The sequence below is a fragment of the Pelodiscus sinensis genome, chromosome 32, assembly GCF_052426305.1.
Source record: "Pelodiscus sinensis isolate ZL-2025 chromosome 32, ASM5242630v1, whole genome shotgun sequence".
In the NCBI taxonomy this organism is placed as follows: Eukaryota; Metazoa; Chordata; order Testudines; family Trionychidae; genus Pelodiscus; species Pelodiscus sinensis.
The window spans coordinates 15153159-15175452 of NC_143083.1; the positions used below are offsets into that span (position 1 = coordinate 15153159).

The 22294-nt window shown below is 63.7% G+C and overlaps 1 protein-coding gene across 3 annotated transcripts in view; it reads right to left on the bottom strand.

Annotated features, from left to right (window-relative positions):
- Positions 1-22294, bottom strand: part of ARID3A (AT-rich interaction domain 3A) — a 76463-nt gene that overhangs the window by 16814 nt on the left and 37355 nt on the right. For all 3 annotated transcript variants that reach the window (XM_089775013.1, XM_089775014.1, XM_075902640.2), the window contains exon 4: positions 1210-1282. In XM_089775013.1, the coding sequence (XP_089631139.1) occupies positions 1210-1282 (73 nt within the window). The remainder of the gene's footprint in view (positions 1-1209; positions 1283-22294) is intronic.

Here is a 22294-nt window from a genome sequence, read left to right on the forward strand (position 1 = left end):
GTCCTATTCCTAGCATGGCCGCGGCCCACGAGTGACTCTCTGGAGAGTCGCAGCTGCTCCGTGCCTCAGTTTCCCCTGGCCCCTTAGGGAAACGCGAGCAGCGATGCTCTGGGAGAAGTTCTGACGGCCACGAGGGTTAATCTCTGCAGGATTAAATCTGACCCGGTCCTCCTAACCCCCTCTCGGGCACAGGAACAAGCCGTTGTTCAGATGGCTCCGTTACCTACCATGCTCCCAAAACCCTTCCCTCGGCCCCACGCACTCAAGGCTGCGCCCTCATTCTCCGCGGGGAGTTAGCTTCCGAGAGCAGCCGTCCAAGCCCCCGGTGCCTCCGCCCTATACGGTATGTTTAACCCGTTCACGGGCCCGCCGTGCGCCGTGTGGGCCTGGCAGGGCTGCTCCAGCCGGGCGGGGCGCAGGTTCACGCCAGTACGGCTGTGCGCACCAGGGGACCGGGTCACCCTTCACCCCCCGGCTCACGCTGTCTGTCAATCGTTTCCGTGGCAAAACGAGGCATCATGGCGCCGGCCGCTCCCTGTTCCGCACCCCCGAGAACCCACGGGCCGCGTTCGGAGACTTCGGCTCCGCGGTGTCTGGGGGGGTTGCTCCGCTGTGCAGACGCTGCCCCTCTGCGTACGCACCAGCTGCCGGCCAGCGGCTCGTTGGCGGCGCCGGAGGAGCGGCGGGCGTTTGGGCAGCGAGCGGAGCCGCGCGGGGGGGGGGGGTGGAACCCGCTTCTCAAGCCTGGCAGCAGGGTCCCAGAGGCAGCTCCCCGCTGCCCAACGGGAGACATGGCGGAGGGGACAGCGGCAGCACTGGTACCAGGGGAAGGACGCGGCGTCCGCAGGCCGCCGGCCAGAGGCTGTCAAGGGGAAGCAAAACCCTTTTGGGAAGTGGGGGGCGTTTATCAACCTGCAATGCAGAGTCACGGGGGTTTGACACCACCAGCCCCGCAGCACGCCAAGCCCCCGGCGCGAGCAGCCCCGCCCTGCCCCCCGACGGCCCTGGGGATGGAGACGCCTCCCGCTGCAGGGCAGCCGGCTGGATCCCTGTGTGCAGAGGTCCCGGGAGCCTGTGGGTAACCCCGGCCCATCAGTTATCTGTGAGCGCAGCGACGCGTTCCCATCCCCGAGCGCGCCACTAAAAGCGGGGGCTCCGAAAGGCGCGTGGGAGGAGGGGACACGCCCGCGAGCTCGCGGCCCGGCTCACCTCGCTTCTGCATGAAGCTGAAGAGGTCGTCCAGGAATTCTTTCCTCTTGGGGTCACCGTCCAGCTCGTACAGCTGCACAGAGAGAAGGAGAAGAGATCACTCACCAGGCACCGGGGGCACCATGGACGAGCACCCTCCCGGAGAGCCCGGCCCAGCCCGGGGCAGGGGACGTGTCGGGGGGCTGGCTAGGTAGGAGGCAGGGCACTCGGCTGCTGAGGTCGCTGGCGAGCGGAGGGAGAACGGGGGAGGCTGCAATAAGCAAACTCCTGAAATGCAGCCAGGCCTCTGTCTTCCAGCGACGCCGGGTTCTGAGTGGGCGGCAGTTTCCGAAGGTGCCTGGTGCCGTCGTGCCCCCCATTCCAGCAGGAGCCCGGCCCCCGGAGCGTAGCCTCCCGAGTGGGGGGCAGAGCCCCAGCCGGTCGGCCCCACATGACCAAGGCCCCCCGGGGGGAGGGGGAAAGCCCTTTGGCTCGGGAGCCCTGGCCGGCCGCAGCATCCCTGGCAGCAGCTGATGTGCACGGACAGCTGGCCCACCCCGGCGGGACCCGGCTCCCGGCAATGAACACGCCCTGCGCGGCTGGGAGGAAGAGCCACCACATCTCCTCCCAGGAGCAGGCAGCAGGGCCGTCTGCTCACGGGGGAGAGCTACTGACCGAGTGGGGGTCGCTCAGCTCCCTGCACGGAAAAGGCCCTGGGGCCACACGCGGGGCCGACGGTGCTGAGGGGCACGAGGCCGGGGCAGGGATCTTCGAGGGGGCCGGCGTCTGCCACGATGGGTCACAGCGCAGAGATTCGTCCCCTTGCAAAGCGCTTTCCTGCGCGGCTGGGGAGGAGTTTCTGGGCCGGACGGGAAGCCTGCGGAGCCGGGAGCGGCGCTCAGAGATTCGGCGGGGCAGGGGGACGCTGCCGCGACATTAACTCCCCGGGCAGCAAGAGCGGCAGTCGCTGGCGCCAGCGGGTGGGAGCTTCGCCCCTCGGACCCTTTCCAAACACGCCCCAAAGGTCCGGGACGTGAAATCGCACCGAGCCGCCGCCTCCGTCCCACGGGCGCTGGACACTTCGCGGGAAACGTCCCGGCCAACCCGCGGCCCCGAATCGCCCGAGAAGCGCCCAGACGCCCTCCCGTTCGCCGGCTTGTGGGGCCCACGGGCCAGACAGGGCCTCAGAGGCCTCGTTCCCATTGAGGATCTGGGCTCTCCGCCCGCCCCGCAGAACCACAACAGCCTAGACGGGTAAAGGAGCGGCCCACAGCATGCCCGTGCCCATGGGCGCGTAAAGCAGTGAGGCTGTAGCCAGGCGACCCCGGGATATTGGAGACAAGCTGGGTGAGGGTAAGTTGGTCCAATAAAGGCCATTTCCTCGCTCGCCGCATCTAAGGGGCGGGGACCATCCCTCCGTTCTGTGGCGTACAGCTCCAAGCACCCCGGGATCCCAGGCACAGCCCCGGTACAAGACCAGCAGCGACTGGAACGCGCTCCCTGAGAGCGTCTCGTCTCCTAGCAGATACGGGCCCCCTGCCTCTGGAGTGACACGGGCGACGTGCCCTGTTTCATTGCTGCAGGTGCCAGGTTCGAATCCCGCTGCCAACCTGTGGGTGGCACCCGGGTCCTGCGGGCCAGGCTAGTCCCTAGCCATGGGCCGTTCTCCTCCTCGTGCATCACACGACTGGCCTGGCTTGCCGGGCGTTAGTGACCCTGCCTGGCTCCGAGGAGTTCGGCATTCACTGTGCCTTGGCCGGGAGGGCTTTCGGGAGCCCCCCGGCTTTGCCGGTACTGCGCCCCTGCGGTGTGGCAAAGAGCACCCCCACGCTCTGCAGCCCGGTCTGGACAAGCTCCCAGTCTTGTTCACAAAGCATCCGGCGTAAAGCCGCCACCGCCCGCCCTAGCGAATTTCGCCCTCAGTGAGACCCTAGGCACGGAAGCCCCGTCCCCTCCTTTCAGCAAAGGGACCCTCGGCTGCCCGACCTCCCCCCCAACCCCAAACCTTCCACAGCCCCGGCGTGAGCGCTCCACTAACCGGACGGGGTTAATGACGCAGGTCGGGGCATTACACGCTGCCAAGGCTCGTAGCAGGACCCAACTGGGGGATGTTCTTGTAAGCGGTGACAGGGAGATCTACGGGCGCCTTCTCATGCAGCCTCGCCGTGGGCGTCCATCTCTACTCGCGCCCACTGTGCTCCGGGCACCACACCCTTGTCTGACGGCAGGGCGCATTCCCAGAGCAGGCCGGGCGGGGCCGGGGAGGGAGAGAGAAAGCCTCGTGAGCCCCGGAGCCCCGCCGCAGAGGCTTGTCGCAAGGCGGGGTGGAGTTTTTGCACGGTGCAGGCAAAGCCCATTCACAGCCGTTCCTGCCACACACCTGCCAGAGGAGAGGGCCAGGAGCATCCCCGACAGGCGTGAAATACGGAGACGTTGACGAGCGAAACCACCGCTGCGCCATCTTGCTGCAAACGCATCAGGCCCTCCCTTAACGACCGGCCCACAACCCGGGCGGAGCAAAAACGAGCCAACCCGGAAGCGGCCGAGAGAACGAGCCACTGGTGACCGCCGCGAGTCGCTGTGCTTAGCGCACGACCAGGAGGTCCCGGACACTGCGCGGAAGAGAAACGAGACATGCCGAGAACAGCCACGCTGCTCCCAACTTCGTACCGTGGCAAATTCCAGCCAACCCCAATTCTCCCTGCTCGTGCTGAACTGTTCTGTGGCACACTCGGGTGTGTTGCCAAGCGAGAAAATAACAGAAATGTTCCGGCTTGGGGGCGTTGGTGTTTAATTTCTGCATGTGGCAAGCGGACACACTCGTCATCAAAAAAGCTTTTATTTATAGCTGAAATCCCAGTTTCCTGTCAAAAGCGTTCTAATGGGAAAATCCTGTGACCCGCTTAGGGAATAGCTTACTACTGCCGCTAGCTAGGAACCAGCATGCTGCACCCTTAATAGCCTTATCCTGGTAATCCCTCCCGGTGTCTATCCCTCATTTCACCTCCAGCATCCTGACTGGTGGTGCTCCTGTTAGCTGTTCCGGGCGGGGACTGTCTGCTCTGTGCGTCAGGGCCCCCACAGCCTCCCATGACAGACACACGCTGGACACCATGGAGCGCACCAGAGAGCACAAGCCACGTCTCCTGGCTCTGAGCCAGCTGCACGGCCGAGGGGCTGGGCTGTAGCCTGGTGGGCCCAGGGGCAGCCGATCCGGGCAGGGTAGCTCTGTGGGGCGAGTTCATGGCCGTGGGGGACACAGCTTTGAACCCAACGGCAGAGACACGGGCCCCGGGCTGCTGAGCTCTGCTCCCCCATGCCAGCACCCAGCGCCAGCCCGGAGCCGCTACCTCTTTGCAGGGTGAGCCCAGGTCTGGTGGGGAAGCAGGATCCGAGAAGAGCAGCAGCTCCACCAGGCACCGACAGAGGCCACTGAGGGCCAACAAAACTATTTTTGGAGCCCAGAATTCCCACCCCCCAAGATAGGGCTGGTCCTGCTTTGGGCAGGGGGCTGGACTCGATGCTGCCTGAGGTCTCTGCCCGCCCTGGGATTCTGTGAATCTAGGATACATCCCCCCGCCGGTGCCCACTGGGGATTCAGTTGCACCTGGCACTGCCCACTGTGGGCAGACAGGACACGGGGCCAGATGGATTATTGGGCTGACCCAGCCTGGCTGTTCTTAGGACTATAATACAAATAAGAGTTCACACCTCCCAGCCACCGAGGACGGGTGGCTATTCTTGCCATTGTACAGATGGGCAGACTGAGGCACGGGGGAGGCTAAGTGACTTGCCCAAGTCCCAAAGGGAGTCTGTGGCAGAGCAAGGACTGGCAGCCAAGGCGCTGATCCTTTGAACGCCAAACTCCCGCCTCCACCAGTGTCATTTACCCCTGGCTGGCGGCTAATGAGGCTTCCGAGGCCAGGGAACACGGCCCACTCCCGAGCAGGGGGCCAGCAGACATCACTGCCTAGGTGTTACACAGGAGCCATTAAACCCGCAGCTCCCCGGGGAGGCTGATAAAGGCTCAGCCAGGCGAAAGGTCAGAAGCTGCTTTTCTCACCGACACCAGCTGCGAGCCCAGGCCACTTCCGAGTCTCCGCCCGCCCAGCGAGCCAGCCCCACCGGTAGCAGTTACAGCCACCGGAGCAGCTGCTGTCTCCTCTGCAGGGAAGGGGGGGCCAGCCGAGGAACCCTGGGGCCCGGCTACTGGGGGGCCCAGAAAACTTCAGCTGTGGCAGACTCCCCGATCCTACGGAGGGCTGAGCGCGCCGGAGGAGGCGACAGGGCGGGCCCCTGCTCTGCTGCTGGGAATCGGGCCCTGAGCCAGAGCCAGCGGAGGACACTGTGGTCCCGTCCCTCGGCCGAATTCGGCTCTGGGCCGGGCTGCTGCCAAACAGCTGTAGCAGCCGTGGGGGGACGGGGACCAGAAGCCCCCTTCCCGGGAACAGCAGAGCTGAATTAAGCAGCCTGGTGCTGTGGCCTCTCAGTCTGTGCATTTCCAGCTGGGCCCAGCTCCCTGCACCCAACCCAGTCCTCCCCAGATACCTCCTGCTTGGTTCCCTGGCCCATTCACCGCACAGACCCAAAAGCCAGTAGTCAAGGGCAAGGAAGATCCTGGGGTCATGGCACCAGCCTGGGATTTGGGAATGTTGGGGTCAAATCCCAGCTCTGCCACAGAATTCCTCCACAGCCTTGGGCAAGTCACTTAGCCTCTCTCTGCCTCAGTTTCCCACCTGTACCGTGGGGAGGACAGCGCTGCCCTGCCACAGAGAGGTGCTTCATGAGGATGAAGACATGCAAGATGGGGAGGCGCTCGGACACTGTGTTAACAACACCGTCACAATTCAAGCGGTACCACCCCAAGACCGCGACACCGTTAGAAGGGCACTTTCCCCAGTCCAGCTCTTCCTACACAGGAGGGGGGAGGCTAGGCCAGGCCACAAGCGCTCTGATGCCAGCTGACGTGTCCGTACCGGGCGCTTGTTCCAGAAGGAATCTCTTGATGAAAAGGCAAACGTTTTAAAATCGCCCCCTACTCGACAGGCCTACAGGTCCCATACCACGGCGCAGGCCCGGGATGATACACCCGCACTGCGAGCGGCGCAAAGGGCCAGCCCCATGCAGGACTCTCCTTGCACTGGGGGAAAGGATCACGCCCCCTTCCGTGTGGGCCAGGAGGGCCCTCGACTCTGCACGCTTGGTGGGGGGCCTGCTACAAGCATACAGGGCTGGCTCCCGGGCTGCTGGCCACCTTCGTCTGCCCCCGGCCCCTGTCCCAGAGCACCTCACCCCACGCGCGTGCTTTCTGGAGGGGCTGGCTCCTCCCGGCAGCTTGTGGCCAATGCAGGGGCTGGGGGCAGAGAGCTGTCCGGGCTGATAACACATGGGGGTGGGGGCAGAACGCCTTAGTGCAGGGGGCACAGGTTTCCCCTCCACTCAGGGTGGCCGTGAGAAGGCGGATGTAGGCAGATAGTGCCCTGTGCCCAGCCCTGAGGGAAGGACAGGGATAGTATGGTACCAACGGTGCACTTGGAGGACCTGCTACTGACTCCCTCCAGGACCTTGGTCAACTCCCTTAATGGCTCTGGGTCATGGGTCTGTGCAGCCTGGCAAGTGTGAGTGTGTGAAGGAAGGAGCTGGCTGTGTAGGTCACCCTCTAAACATGGCTTCCAAAGGGTTAACCCTGGGCCTGTGGCCATGGCAGGGAGGAGAGGGTGAGGGAGCCTGCCCAGAGAGAGGACAGATGCTCTGAGCAGGAGCCGTCGGTGGCAGAGACGGTCACAAGCAACCCAGTGCCCTGCGGGACGCTAACCGCCGACCGGCCATTTGTTAAAATACCTGCTTGGGGTTGAGTTGCCCATTACAAAATGAATCCACTCTCTACAGCAACCACCAACCCAAACCCACCACGTGACAAAACCCGCTCCGGGCCCCGCCCTTCCGAAGCGAGCCTGGGTGCGCCCAACGGGGAGGCCGCGTCACTGGCCCCAAATCGCTGGCTGCTCCGGAAAGCGCAGCCCCCTTGGTGTCCCTGGTTCCCGACCAGGAGAGGGGTGGCTGGACGGGCCCCTGCCCTTTGCACACCAAGACGGGGCTCGTCCGGGGGACCCAGGCTGAATTCCATACCCCTCCCTTTGAGAGAACGGCCGGGGTCGCTCCCCCTCTGCCCCAAAGCCGCTCCCCTTGGAGCCCAGCTGGGCACGGCCCCAGCACCTCTGCTGCCACTTGGCCTCGCTGGCATGAGGAGCAGGAAGCGGACTTCTCGGGGAGCTTTCCGAAGGCTCCTGAGCGAAAGGGAAGAGGGGAAGAGCTCACGGTTAAGTCACTGGCGGAGGGTCCAAGCGGCAGCCAGTCCCCACACAGAACCTCTGCCCCTTAAAGGGCAGCACCATCTGTTTCAGCTTCGAAGAACAAAATCTCTCGCCCAGAAGGGTTAATGCAGTCGCACCTGGCTGAACTCCGACCTCGTGAAACCAGAGACCACAACGCCAGGGGAGCGTCCCAGGCAGCACGCACCTCTCAGCAGAGCCGTGTTGCTAAGCTGCTCAGCTCTGGGCCCTTTCAAGGAACGAGGCTTGGTCTACACTTAAGAATACGTAAGAGCTTTCATGGGAAGATACAGTGAGGGGAGGGGTGGGAGACCGACATACAAACCTTCCAGTGCCCACCCGTCGGCAGGTTCTTGCATTTTTCCCACTAAAGCACTTAAAAAAATTCTTTGGATCATCTCCCTGATTTATCCAACATTACGGGAAAGCAGGTGCACATCAGAGACCGATTTAGAACTGCCAAGAAGTTAGAGCAAATTCCAAAAACCCGCCACAGAAACTGCTTTGCATTGACGCTGTCCTTGTTCTACAGCTCGTGCCTTATTTCCTGTATTTCTCTCTACCTTTTTATTTTTTTCAGCTAAATTAAATGAGAGAGAGAACAGCACAGATAAAAATAAATGTGAAATCCCAATTCATCGCTTTTTTGTCCCATTATGAATAACGAAACTTAAAAGTACTGATCACAAAAAGTCAGGCCTTTTTCTAAAAAAATTGAGGAACCGAAATTCATTTTTGTTTAAGCAATATGTGAAACTGACAAACTAGCCATCAAGGGTTCAGTCTGATAACCGCCCTGCTTACGCCACACGACTGAAATTAACAGGTGCACGGGAGTAGAACTTTGGTTTGTGCCAATGTTCATGCATTACACTCCAGGGCAAACAACTCTGACGTGTGTTTATACTATTAAAAACCCAACGAGCCGTTAGGGAAATTCAATTAACGATTGCAAGGAATTGGGCAAGTATAATAAACGTTCTATTAGACATGCAGGCAGCCAGTGCCGAGGAGGGGTTGCTGTGTGTAGGGTTTGTAATTAGCAATGAACATAAGAACGGCCGTACTGGGTCAGACCAAAGGTCCATCTAGCCCAGTATCCTGTCTGCCGACAGTGGCCAGCACCAGGTGCCCCAGAGAGGGTGGACCGAAGACAATGATCAAGCGATTTGTCTCCTGCCATCCCTCTCCAGCCTCTGACAGACAGAGGCCAAGGACACCATTGTATCCCCTGGCTAATAGCCTTTTATGGACCTAACCTCCATGAAATTATCTAGCTTCTCTTTAAACTCTATTATAGTCCTAGCCTTCACAGCCTCCTCTGGCAAGGAGTTCCACAGGTTGACTACACGCTGAGTGAAGAAGAACTTTCTTTTATTAGTTTTAAACCTGCTACCCATTAATGCTAACAGGACGCACAAATATCGCTACTGTCTGTGTGACCTCGAGGGCCCAGCGGAGATATTCGAGGTGCTACCCAGACCTGGACTCCAGGAGCTTACAGTCCCAGACTAGAGAGACAAACGGGCGGGAGGGGAAGAATTGCTGAGGTTCACAAAGCCAGACCGGGCCAGAGTTGGGATTAGAACCCAGGTCTCGGGGCTGGTCCACGCTGCAGAGGGGCTCTCGTAGGGGCCTGCCAGTTGCCGCACAGGAACGAGCTGTTCCATGGTGACACCCCCCTCCTGCTCAGACCCACAGCTGCTGGGCCCAGCGCAGGTGCAGGGGGGCCGCATGGAGAAATTCCCAAGGGCGAAGCAGTGGAGCGGGAGCAGAGGGGCCAGAGGCGCCTAATCATCCGTAACGAGGTGATGCTCCTGCCACACAGCAGCAACGAGACTAACATGGCGCAGGGGAACCTGCAGCTAAACCCCTTGGTGGCAGGTGGAGCATGCTGCTTGCTCCCCAGATGGGCCTGTTTCTGTCCACGCTCTGCCCCCTTGTTAAAGCTGTGCTCTAGGGCTGCCAGTGCACAGGGGGCCAGAGGGTAACAGCCTACTACTGCTACCCGAATCACCCCTGCAGGTTGGGGAAATGGTGCGAAAACTCCCAGGTTCCAACCCTGCTCACACTGGGGGTGGAGAGAAGAATGTTACTCTCACGCTCACAGTTTCTGGTCCCACCTACCCTGGAAAGCAACAACCTGGTTCTCTTTGCAAGAGTCTGTGGGTTCAGGCTTCAGTCTAAACCATTCCCCACCGCCCCCCAAAAAGTCTCCAGGTAGCGACCCCCTGGCTTGACGCTCCTTAAAACCGGCCGGCGACTCGGCGTGAGCTGCGGCTGCACGCACGGGACAGCACGCCAGCGGAGGGGCAATGTTGAAACAAACTCGCGGCAGAACGCCACTCGCCCTCTAGGAAACCAGCCGGCCCTTTCCCCCTCCCCGGGAGACTTCCAGCCCGGGCGCTTAGTGCGCATTCTTATGCCATTAGCCGGCAAGTGGATTAACGTTTCAAGTCAGATTACGTCCAAATCCCAGCCCGTTGACTTTACATGGGCTTGCCAGAATTCTGCAGCATCTGAGCAATGCTAGGAATGCAGGAGAAAGCCCCCCCCCCCCCGACACACGCCAGACTCCCCCCCCCCCCACATTCCCAGCTGCCCCGCCCCCTCCCAGCCTCCTGGCCAAGGCTCTGGGGGGGGGGGGGGGGATTTGTCAGCTGGGTCTGCGGAGGAAAGAATAAAACGCACATGAAACAAATAATGCTGGGGGGGGGGGGGGGGGGGCGCCTCGGGTTTGAGTTCAAAGGAGCCTCGGTTCAAATGAAACAGCTCCAACAATAATAAGCAAAACGTGGAATGAAAACGGGGGGGGGCGGGGGGGAGAAGCAGCCCCGAGAAGCTGCTGTAACCAGGCCCCTGAGGCCGACCCGCTGCCACTTCAGGACTTTACACCGGAGCCAAACAGATCTTTGCATCAAACCTTTTGGCTGCTGATTCGCACACGGGAGCCCTGACGCCCGGCCGGCCGGCTCCCGGGACTCTGGCCAGGGGCTGGAGCTACGCGCAGGCGTGACATTGCCATCGGGCCTTCGGACAGACACAGGCCTTTCGGAACGGCCAGGCTGACCCCCAAAGCCACAGGGCTGCCATTCCAGAGGGCTTGTTTCCAAGCCTTTTCCCAGAACCACAAGGCACATGACTTCGGGAGCTGTATCTCTCTCTCTCTCTCTCCCCCCCCCCCTCCCCTCCCCCCCTCCTTGGAGTCCCACCGAAATCACCACCATGGAATCATGCTTTGATCGTTGGAGGCCAGCGGCTTAAAAACGTGTCCAGTAGAAAAACCAGGGTCCTTTCAAAAATGGGCTTGGCAGCATGTGCTTTAGAAACAGACAAAGGGACCAGCTTTCACCATCCCTGCTTCTGAAAATTACAAGAGGCTTTTCCGCTGGGAACACGACTCCCTCTTCGCGCTGCCCTGCAAGATGCGGGAAAGCCTGTTGTTCCGCGCACACGCGAAGATGCTCATTAACAGTGAACAAACACGCGGCTCAGGCATATATCGGAGCTAGCTGATATTTTTCAAACTAAAACCAGTTTTTGGTCCAAATGCGGCCTTCTCCCTCGCCCAGAACATAACCCTAAACAAACCCTGGAGCTTTCTGAAGTTGGCTGAAGAAATGACTGATTTGCAGACCCAAAGGCTGGGTTTTCAGGAAATTACGTTTTTGTAAAGTCCCCTCAATTTAAAGTGATCAATCAAGGAAAAAAAAGCAAACTGAACACACACAAAGGCAAGTTCCCAGCTTTTTGGGCAAAACCAGCGTTTCATTTCTCCCTTCGCTCTCTTGTCGGTTACGTTTGGGCAGATGCCGCAGGTTGGAAAAGAGAAGCAACCTTAGGGTACGTCTACACTGCTCGCTTATTTCCAAATAAGCTATTAATAGTGATCCCGAAATCGCTTCTTTCGAAATAGCACGTCTACACTGCAGGGAAGCCTCCAGATGAGTTTGAGGCCGGCTTCCCTAATGCAGACGTGCTCTCTCGAGTTAGGAATAGCGTAGAATGGCCTTGGGGAGAGGCTAGCTCGAAATCGCGGCAGTGGAGCGTCTACACAGGCCTTATTTTGAAATAGCGATCGGGAAGAGGCGCTATTCCTCGCGGAATGAGGTTTACAGATTTCGGAATCAGCCGTCCGTTATTTCGAAAGAGCGGAACGGCTGTGTGGATGCTTCTGTTGTTATCCTGAAATCACGGTGCCGTTCTTAGAGACGGGGTCGGTTTGAGCGCTCTCCTCTAGCCCTTATTGTCTTCGGAAACGCGATGAGGCTTCCTCGGAGGGGCCTCGCCCATCGAAATAACAAGTTTCTCTTGAGCATCCCCCGACTCCAGAGAGGGGCCGAGGGCTGCCCTCATCGGGCGCTGACCCTCTTACCAGCTGCCTTTGCCAATTGTCTCGCCCTCGGGACGGAGAAGAGAAGATGAAGCTGGGCAAAACCTCGGCACCTCACCAAAAAGGAAAATTCCTGCCACGACCTGCTGCTAGACCCATCACCGAGGGGCTGGCCCACAGAATCGCCTCCCCCCTCTGGGTTCAACGCTCCCCTGCCAGGAGCGCTAAAAACACCCCGGACTGCACCAAGCCGAGCGCCCCTCCCGGGCCCTGCTGGCGGCTCCGTAGAGCTTGCTGGCAAGCCGAGAGACCTGCCTGGGAGGACGCCTCCCCCGCGTGTCAAGAGGCCATGTCTCCTATTGTTAGAGGGCCGTGTAAGACACAGCCCTGCTGGGCGGGTCGGCGGACGCCGGGGCCAAGGAGGCTGGCTCAGCCGCGGGACGAACGGGCCAGGCGCGGGCAGCCCGGCCAAGAGGAAGCCCCAGGAAGCAAGGCGAGGGAAGAGGAAGGGGGCATTCATTGTTGGGAAAAGACATTAAATGGGGGGGAGGGGGAGAGAAGGCCTGGGAGGAATATTTGGCGGGAGGGCTCCGGGCCCAGCAGGGTCAGCAGCGAAGGCTCTCGGTCGACTGCAGGCGAGGCCCTTCCCACGAGGGGGCCCGAATAACCCACGACAGGAACGGCTGCAAAGAGCCGGCTGGGAGCCACGCGCTGCTTGCCCTTCGCGGGCAGAAAGAAGCCAGGGCTGCTCACGCCCACCACGTCCTCCGCCCACCCCCGGCTCCCCGCAGGAGAACGGCCGAGCCCGTCTAGCAAGGCACCTCCAGGCTGCGCCTGGCCACGAGCAGCGATCGCGCCCCGCTGCCTGGCGAGGAGACAGAGCCCTGGGCCTCACGCCTAGACGCCCGAGAGGCAAGCCACTAGGCCACCAAAGACGCCCTCCGCGGGGTGCCCTGAACGTGGCTTCGTGGTGAGCGCAGGAGCAGCCCCAGATCCTGGGCAGGCCTGGGGGACACAGGAGCAAGCGGCTGGTCTCCAGGGCGGGTCCCCCTGGGGTCACGGGGGAAGCTCCGACACGGCCAGTGCCAACAGGGAGAGTAGCTTGCCAACGGCCACGAGAACTTCAAGGCCAGGCACTAAAAACCTCAACTCGCCTGTGGCTGCTCTGTGCTGGGACAGCGCCCGGGGCCCCCGAGCTGGACACAGGACGGGTCCTTCCAGTCCAGTCCAGTCCAACTGCAGCAGAACAGAGCGTCCAGCGGGGTGGTTCAGGCAGGTCGACCCACCCACGCGCCGGGTCTCCGCTCCTCCTTAGGGATAGGAACAGGTAACTAGTTAACGGGTTAACCGGTAAGCATCACCCGTACTGGCAAATAGTTAACCGGCTCCCCGGGAGCAGCCCCCCGTCCGCGGGCTGGGAGCAGGAGCCAGGCGGGGCTGGAGCAGTCCCCGACCCGGGATCCCACTTGTTGGTTAAACGGTTTCACATCCCTACTTCTCACGGGCGGGGCCAAGCTCCCCAGGGTCCCGTCAAGTTTGTTCACAGCCCCCAGGCCTGGCTCTCGGGGTACGTCCAGACGGCAGTTTTCCCGGGATACTGGAGGTCCATGGAATGCGTCGGCTTTTCCGAAAAACAATTAGGAAAAGCAGACGCATTTTTTTGGCATCCCTGTAAAGCTCGTCCTACGAGGAGGAAGGGATGTTCCGAAAGAGGCTTTTCCCCAGCATTTGGCCCAGTGTAGACGGGCCACACGTCGGAGAAGCCTCTTTCGCAAGAAAAGCAGAAAGAGAAACACGAACTGCGGATTGCAAATCTTTTTCCGACTTTCCTTTGCAGTCTAGACGCAGCCTCAGTGTCCTGGGCTGCTATTTAGCTCGAATTTACCCCGAACGTCTTCTCGGAGCCCAGCGAGCCGGGGCAGAGCTGGGAACGCGGCTACGCATAAGCCTGGCTTTATGCTTTATCTACTTCTCTCCCGGGGCCAATCGAGGAAAGCTGCAAGGCCGCGCGCGCTGGGCTAGAAAGAGCCGGTCGGCCCAGGCTGGGGGCGGGCGCGTCGGCACGGTCAGACCTTCCTGAGCAGCACCACGGGCCGTGTCCCGCGTATCGCCGCGGTGAAACCGAGAGAGACACCCACTCGCTCCCGTGCGGGCCTCGCGGTTCGGCAGATTCCCTGGTGCGGCGCCAGGCAGGTCCGCAGGGTGCCAGACTAGAGAGGCGCGACCTGCGCTACGGCTGTGGGGCGCTGTTCCCGTCTGCAGGGCCCCTGCCACGCAGAGCGCTCCCACGTCCGAACGGCAGAGCCTCGCATTGGGGCCCGCCGACCGGCTGCTGTTACGGCAAAGGGGGCCACGTCACAAACCTCCACAGGCCTGTCACGAGGTCCCCATGACAAAGATCCTTGACCCCACGTCCCCATGAGGCCACGGCGGACGGCAGCTCTTCCCCGAGCCCAGGGGAACACGAACAGGAGACGCCACAGGCCTGCTCCCCCTGAGAGCGGCAGAGAGCCTGGTCCGGAGTGTGGCTTCAGCGCCCTCCACACAGCTCTCCCGAGCCACGCTGCACCAGCCCCAGCGGCAGGGCCAGAGCGACACAAGGCACCCGGCCACCCACAGGCCACGCTGCACCAGCCCCAGCGGCAGGGCCAGGGGCAGAGCCACACAAGGCGCCCGGCCACCCACAGGCCACGCTGTGCCAGTCCCAGCGGCAGGGCCAGGGGCAGAGCCACACAAGGCACCCGGCCACCCACAGGCCACGCTGCACCAGTCCCAGCGGCAGGGCCAGGGGCAGAGCGACACAAGGCACCCGGCCACCCACAGGCCACGCTGCACCAGTCCCAGCGGCAGGGCCAGGGGCAGAGCGACACAAGGCACCCGGCCACCCGCAGGCCACGCTGCGCCAGTCCCAGCGGCAGGGCCAGGGGCAGAGCGACACAAGGCACCCGGCCACCCGCAGGCCACGCTGCACCAGCCCCAGCGGCAGGGCCAGGGGCAGAGCGACACAAGGCACCCGGCCACCCACAGGCCACGCTGCACCAGCCCCAGCGGCAGGGCCAGGGCCAGAGCGACACAAGGCACCCGGCCACCCACAGGCCACGCTGCACCAGCCCCAGCGGCAGGGCCAGGGCCAGAGCGACACAAGGCACCCGGCCACCCACAGGCCACGCTGCACCAGCCCCAGCGGCAGGGCCAGGGGCAAAGCAACACAAGGCGCCCGGCCACCCGCAGGCCACGCTGCACCAGCCCCAGCGGCAGGGCCAGGGGCAGAGCGACACAAGGCACCCGGCCACCCACAGGCCACGCTGCACCAGTCCCAGCGGCAGGGCCAGGGGCAGAGCGACACAAGGCGCCCGGCCACCCACAGGCCACGCTGCACCAGTCCCAGCGGCAGGGCCAGGGGCAGAGCGACACAAGGCACCCGGCCACCCACAGGCCACGCTGCGCCAGCCCCAGCGGCAGGGCCAGAGCGACACAAGGCGCCCGGTGACCCGCAGGCCACGCTGCACCAGCCCCAGCGGCAGGGCCAGGGGCAGAGCGACACAAGGCACCCGGCCACCCACAGGCCACGCTGCACCAGTCCCAGCGGCAGGGCCAGGGGCAGAGCGACACAAGGCGCCCGGCCACCCACAGGCCACGCTGCACCAGCCCCAGTGGCCGGGCCAGGGGCAAAGCAACACAAGGCGCCCGGCCACCCGCAGGCCACGCTGCACCAGCCCCAGCGGCAGGGCCAGGGGCAGAGCGACACAAGGCACCCGGCCACCCACAGGCCACGCTGCGCCAGCCCCAGCGGCAGGGCCAGAGCGACACAAGGCGCCCGGTGACCCGCAGGCCACGCTGCACCAGCCCCAGCGGCAGGGCCAGGGGCAGAGCGACACAAGGCACCCGGCCACCCACAGGCCACGCTGCACCAGTCCCAGCGGCAGGGCCAGGGGCAGAGCGACACAAGGCGCCCGGCCACCCACAGGCCACGCTGCACCAGCCCCAGTGGCCGGGCCAGGGGCAGAGTGATACAAGATGTCCGAGATCCCGCAGGCCACGCTGAATCCCAGAACGAGCCACGTGGTGCGGCGTGCCTTCCTTCCGTGGGCGGAGGCTCTGCTCTTCCACCCCAGGATCCCCGTGGGCGTCAGAGACTCCGGGCTGCAGCATCTGCCGTGGGGAGCTGTCCGTGAGGGCGGGCAGGGGCCGCCGTGCACCAGGGGCTCTTGAGTGACGTTGCCGTGATACCCGTTATACGCCTCGCTGTCCACTTGGGGAAACTGAGTCACGGAGGGACAATTACTTGGACCCGGGTTCACAGAAATGCAAGTGCTGGGAAAAGAGCCCCAGCATCCTGGCTCCCAGCCTTGTGCTGTAACCACTAGCCCTTGCTCCCCAGGAGAGTCCGAACTGCTGCACAGTCTCTCCCCACCAGGCCCGTGTTCTCTGCCGAACCGGCGGAGGCCATCGTGAAAGGAAGCCGGTGGGGCCCCAGTAAGAGCGTGGCCAGCTGGGGATGGGGCCTGAATTCTGCCAGCCACCCCCACTGGCCTGCTCTGACTCCTGTCCCCGCATGTCCCCATCCCCTCACCCTGCATCCCACACTTGCACTTCTTACAGGTGCTGCGGTATCGCAACTGCCCCTCCAAGCCCCTGCCCTGAGGGCCTCCCCCGGAGGCTGCAATCCCACAGTGCCCATAAGAAATGTCAGTTACTTCCACCCCTCATCCCGAAGGAAACGCGTCACGCAGCACACAGCCAACCTGTGGAACTCCCTGCCAGAGGAGGTTGTGAAGGCCAGGTCTTTAACAGGGCTCAAACAAAGAACTAGATACATTCATGGCGGGCAGGTCCATGGGTGGCTGAGAGCCAGGCTGGGCGGGGAGGGTGTCCCCAGGTTGTGTGGGCCAGGGGCTGGGAATGGGCGACAGGGGAGGGAATCGCTTGAGGATTCCCTGTTCTGTTCCCTCCCTCTGGGGCCCCTGGCATTGGGCGCCGTGGGCAGCCAGGACCCGGGGCTGGACGGACCTTTGGTCTGGCTGCCCCTTGCTGTCCGGCTTGGGTCCTTGCAGGTGGCCAGAGCTAAGGATGTCAAATCACAATAACCAGTTAACTGGTGGAAGGGGGCCGGGCTGGAGAGCCCCCCGCCTGTGCCCCCCCCAGCTAGAGCAGCCCCTGCTTGCATTGGACGGGGGCTGCTCCAGCCCCTCCAGTTAACCGTACCCAGTAAGCCTGCCCCGGCTAGCCAGTCACGCGGTCAGCCTTCCCAAGCCAGCTGCCAGCCAAGCCCGGGCCATGGCAGGAGCGGCTCTGGGACGCCCGGGGAGGGGGAATCTCCGAGGGGGGAGAGGCAGCAGGGAACGACCCGGCGGGGCCGAGCCCCTTCTCGGGGGGCAGGTTTCTGGGGGGGCCGGGGGCGGCGCGAGAGGCACCGGAAGCGCAGAGGGAAGGCGCGTTCCCAGCTGCCCCGGTGCCGCCAGCGCCGGCCCCACGGCTGACAGCGCGGCCCCGCTGGCTCACAATGCGGGTGTCACGCAGCCCTGCAGGCAATTCAATGGGTGAATTAGTTCCCGTTTAACCCCCGTGACCCCCATTGTCCTCGGCTTGTTCGCTGCCCTCCCCTGCGCTCCAGGAGAGGGGAGGAGGAGAAAAGCGTCTGGCTGGGGCGGGGGGACAGGGTACATGGGGCTGATCCTGCAAGCGGCTGAGCACCCTCCGGCCCCCCTGGCCTTGTGGGACAAGCCCCACCGGGCCCAGTCGGCTGCGGCTCCCTGCGGGCGAACGGCGCTCGAAGGCGTCCAGTCCCCGCATGAATTAGCCCCGGTTTCGCCTGCGCCATGAGCCAGCGGGAGGCAGGGAGAAGACGACGACGACGAGGACGACGACGAGGATTTCCCTTCCCTCGGAAATTTCTCCAGCTTCTGCCCCGTTCCCAAGTAGTTCTTGCGCGAGGCCGAAGTTTCCTAAAGCAGCTAGTGAGGACTGGGGGAGGGGGAGGGGGCTGCCGGGGAGACCCCTCCAGAGCTAGATTTGCAGGAGGAACTGGGCATGAAACCCCGCGAACGCGCTTTGGAGAAGGCCCGTGGCGTAAACTCCCTCCCTGCGCTTCCCGGCAGGCGGCGGGGATTTGGAAAGGAGCCTGGAGCAGAGCATGCTGGGCCTGGAAGAACAAGTCCCGCTCCCCCACAGGCTGCAGGGTCGCTGTGCAATCTCAGCATAGGAGCTTGGGAAGGGTCAGCGACTGGGTGCTAGCCCAGCTCCGCCACTGCATTTGCTGTTTGGCCCTGGCCAAGTCACTCCACCTTTCTGCCTTGTCTTCTCCATCTGTCAAATCCAGGTTGAAACCTACCTCAAAGGAGGGGTGCGACGATGAGTTTCCCCGCCCCCCCACCAGCGCTCTGAATAGACGGGGGGTTAAAAATCCCCACCCGCTGCTAACCGCAAAGCGCGACAGTGGAATAGTTCTCTCCACCACTCGCACTGGGCGCAGGCATGGCCTGGACAGGAGCTTCCCAGCCCACCCGCCCCTCGTCTGAACAGTCATTCAGCGGCGTCCCTCCGGGCGGAGGATGGCTTCTACCCAAGCTTCACCGGGTACCCCCTTGGCTGCTCCGGGGGTCTGTTTGCAGCTCACTTGTGCCACCACCACCGGTGGCTGTAGCTAGCCACGGAGCCAGGGAGGCCACGCTTACGGGAGAGGGGACCAACGGCAGAGAGGTTACATGTTTGTCCACGCTGGGCATGGGGTCCCCTAATTTCACAGGCTGCTCCTGTCGTGCGGCTACAGCTTTTGGGGGCTGCCTAGAACAACCCGCATCCTGCACAAGACACTGCCCGGCCCTTTCCTGGTGAGCTCGGTTCCAAACTCCCCCCGCCTAAGAGCTCAGCCTCGCACGGTGGTGGTGCATCGTTGGCGCGGGTGAGTCACCTCGTGCTCGCACGCTGGTGCAGCCGGGGCCATGTGCATGTGCAAAGCTGGCAGGCCAGCCCCGTTCGTGAAATGCAGCGTGCCGCTCGGGCCACCCACCGACTTGCACGTGGCTCCTGGGCCTCGCCGCGCCCTCAGCCAGAGCTCAGAGCTGGACGGGGTCCAGCAGCCACAGCTGGTTTTGACACGTGTCCAGCTGTGGCCCGTCACGGCTGCGAACAATCCCTGCAAGCCTCTTCCGACGCCTGGCGGCGCCTCGCCGCTTTCTAGCAGCGGAGGGCGAGGAGGCGGAAGGGTGGGGGCGGGTCTGCCCGCTGCAGGGTGACCCTCCTCCGGCACACACGCCAGCCGGCGGATCTTTCCCACACGCAGGCAGCGGCTGCTGGAACAGGAGGCAAGCACGGCTCTCCGGAGGGCACCTCCTTCCTCCCAAGCGACTCCCCCCTCCCCCCAGCTCCATCCCAAAACGAAGGCAGCCTGGGCCGCACTTCCCCCGCGCCCTGCCCTGGGATGGGGAGGAGCCCTGGGACTGGTAGAAGGCCAAAGGGGGGCAGAGACAACGGGGGGGGGAGCAGGATCCTGTGGGCGGGGGGAGCCAGCTTAAAAGCCAGTCCCCCCCCAGCACTATCTCTGTGGGGGGGCAGAGGCGCAGCCTGGCTCACACCTGGCCCCCCAGCTGCGCTTCAGCCTTTTCAACGGACGGGGAGCCTGCTGGCAGAGCTGCAGGGGGTCAGCTCTGGGGCCGGGCGCCCACCCCCCTGCAGCTCTGCAGTTTCCCCCTTATTGACCAGTCAACCGGAATTCCTTCGGCTAATCGATTAGTCGATTAAACGCCATTTAACATCCCCAGTTCCCCCACGCTGGGCTGCAGGTTAGCCAAGGCCCCAACAGGACCGTGTGCCGCTCCAGACTCCCAGGGTAGCGCCTAACAGCCCCCGCCACGGTGCGCAGAGTCCTGGTCTCGGACAGCCCGCTGCAAGGGGCGAGCCGGGAGGGCGACTCCGCTCTGCTTTGCGGACAGGGCGCCAAGGCACGGAGCGATTCAGTGACCGGGCCCAGCCCTCACCCTCCGCCTCACAGGGCCCTCTCGGTGCCCGACGGGCGCCAGCAACACGAATTCCCGGCTCGCACGCAGCCCTCTCCAGCAGCAGCTCCACCAGCGGGTCCGGAGCCTCGCCCCGCTCGCCAGAAAGAGGGAAGAGTCTTTAGGGGCCCTGGAAGATGCTCTCCTGCCATCTCTTTCACTTGCCCCGTTTCCAGGCCGCAAGTGCCACTGGTGGCTGGGGGAACGGGGTCCGGGGGGGATGGCAGGAGGAATGGGCCCTGAGGGCAGGGGTGGCAAGAGGAACAGGCCCCGGGGGGGGAGGGGTGGCAAGAGGAACAGGCCCCGGGGGGGGAGGGGTGGCAAGAGGAACAGGCCCCTGGGGGGGGGGGTGGCAGGAGGAACAGGCCCCGGGGGGGGGAACAGGCCCCTGGGGGGGGGGTGGCAAGAGGAACAGGCCCCTGGGGGGGGGGTGGCAGGAGGAACAGGCTCCGGGGGGGGAGGGGTGGCAAGAGGAACAGGCCCCTGGGGGGGGGGGTGGCAAGAGGAACAGGCCCCTGGGGGGGGGGGTGGCAAGAGGAACAGGCCCCTGGGGGGGGGGGGTGGCAGGAGGAATGGGCCCTGAGGGCAGGGGTGGCAGGAGGAACAGGCCCCTGGGGGGGGGGTGGCAGGAGGAACAGGCCCCGGGGGGGGAGGGGTGGCAAGAGGAACAGGCCCCTGGGGGGGGGGGTGGCAGGAGGAATGGGCCCTGAGGGCAGGGGTGGCAGGAGGAACAGGCCCCGGGGGGGGAGGGGTGGCAAGAGGAACAGGCCCCTGGGGGGGGGGTGGCAAGAGGAACAGGCCCCTGGGGGGGGGGGTGGCAGGAGGAATGGGCCCTGAGGGCAGGGGTGGCAGGAGGAACAGGCCCCGGGGGGGGAGGGGTGGCAAGAGGAACAGGCCCCGGGGGGTGGGGGGTGGCAAGAGGAATGGGCCCTGAGGGCAGGGGTGGCAAGAGGAACAGGCCCCGGGGGGGGGTGGCAGGAGGAATGGGCCCTGAGGGCAGGGGTGGCAAGAGGAACAGGCCCCGGGGGGGGAGGGGTGGCAAGAGGAACAGGCCCCTGGGGGGGGGGTGGCAGGAGGAATGGGCCCTGAGGGCAGGGGTGGCAAGAGGAACAGGCCCCGGGGGGTGGGGGGTGGCAAGAGGAACAGGCCCCTGGGGGGGGGGTGGCAGGAGGAATGGGCCCTGAGGGCAGGGGTGGCAAGAGGAACAGGCCCCTGGGGGGGCGGCAGGAGGAGGAACCGGGCCTGGACGCGAGGAGCAGCAGAGGCCCCCTCGTGCACGTGCCCTCCCCCTTCCGCTGCCCAGGCCCTGCTCTCCCCCCGGGCGCAGCGAGGAAATTGCACCATCTCCAGGGCTGGCTGAGGGCCGCGTGGCAGCGGCTGTTCCGGGCAGAAAAGCAACGATGCAGCCGCGGCGTCTTACGCAAGGGCCCTGCCCCGGGGCTCACGCTCCTGTTTCCTGACCGAGGCGGGTTGGCCGGCTCTGGTTTTAGAGCAACCTTTGTTCCCGTCAGCACTGCTGCGTGGGACCCCTCCCCCCGCCGATCCCGCCGCGGCCCCCGCACCAGGCCAAAGAGCTGATGCTTCAGGTTTCACGGGCCACGGCTCAGCATGTGACGCCAGCGCTGTAGGCCCAGAGACGACTCGTGTGTTGCACCTGCTTCCTGAATGGGGGCTGAGGCAGGGGCGAGTTTAGGGGGCTAAGGGAGGGGAAATGGGGCAGAAGCCAGAAATGATGCAACTTGGCTCCTGGATCCCAGGCAGAGGCACAGGGCAGGTAGGACACACGCAGGCTGTGCTAAGGGCCTGGATTTGCTATGGCCCCACAGGCAGGGCGATCTCACTGGGGAGTCGCAGACGCAAGGGATCCATTTCCAGCTCCGACAAGCTCCCAGGGTGGCCTTGCGAAACAGGCCAGTAGGGTGGGGGGGGAATAATCCTTTGTCTTGTCTCTTTGTAAGATGTTAAGCTCGTCAGGGCAGGGGCTGCGTCTCGCTGTGCGTCTGCTCAGCACCTAGCACAATGTAGCCCTGATCTCCACTGGGACCTCCACATGGAGGAAACCGAGGCAAAGAGACTTGACCAAGGACACGCAAGGAATTGGTGGCAAAGCTGGGAACCGAACCTGGGTCTCTGGCCTGGGGCAGACCCCCCCAGGCCTTCCTTCCTCCTTTGACTGTAGTGCATGCCAACCTCTACATTCTCTTTGGCAGAAAGGCAGCCGGCCATTGGCAAGCGAGGAAGAGGGGACGCCTGAGCGAGGCTACAACGGGCTCACTGCCCCGAACGAGACGCCGCAGGGACACGCTCCTCTAGCGCCAGGGGAGGCGCTGGCCGTCGCCGCGCAGCTCCGGAGCCCATCGCGTCTTACGGCTTGTGGCCAGAAGAGGTGGGGGGGGCTCTCTCGGAGGGGCCGTGCTGGGAGGGGCTGCACATGCCCAGTGGAGGCG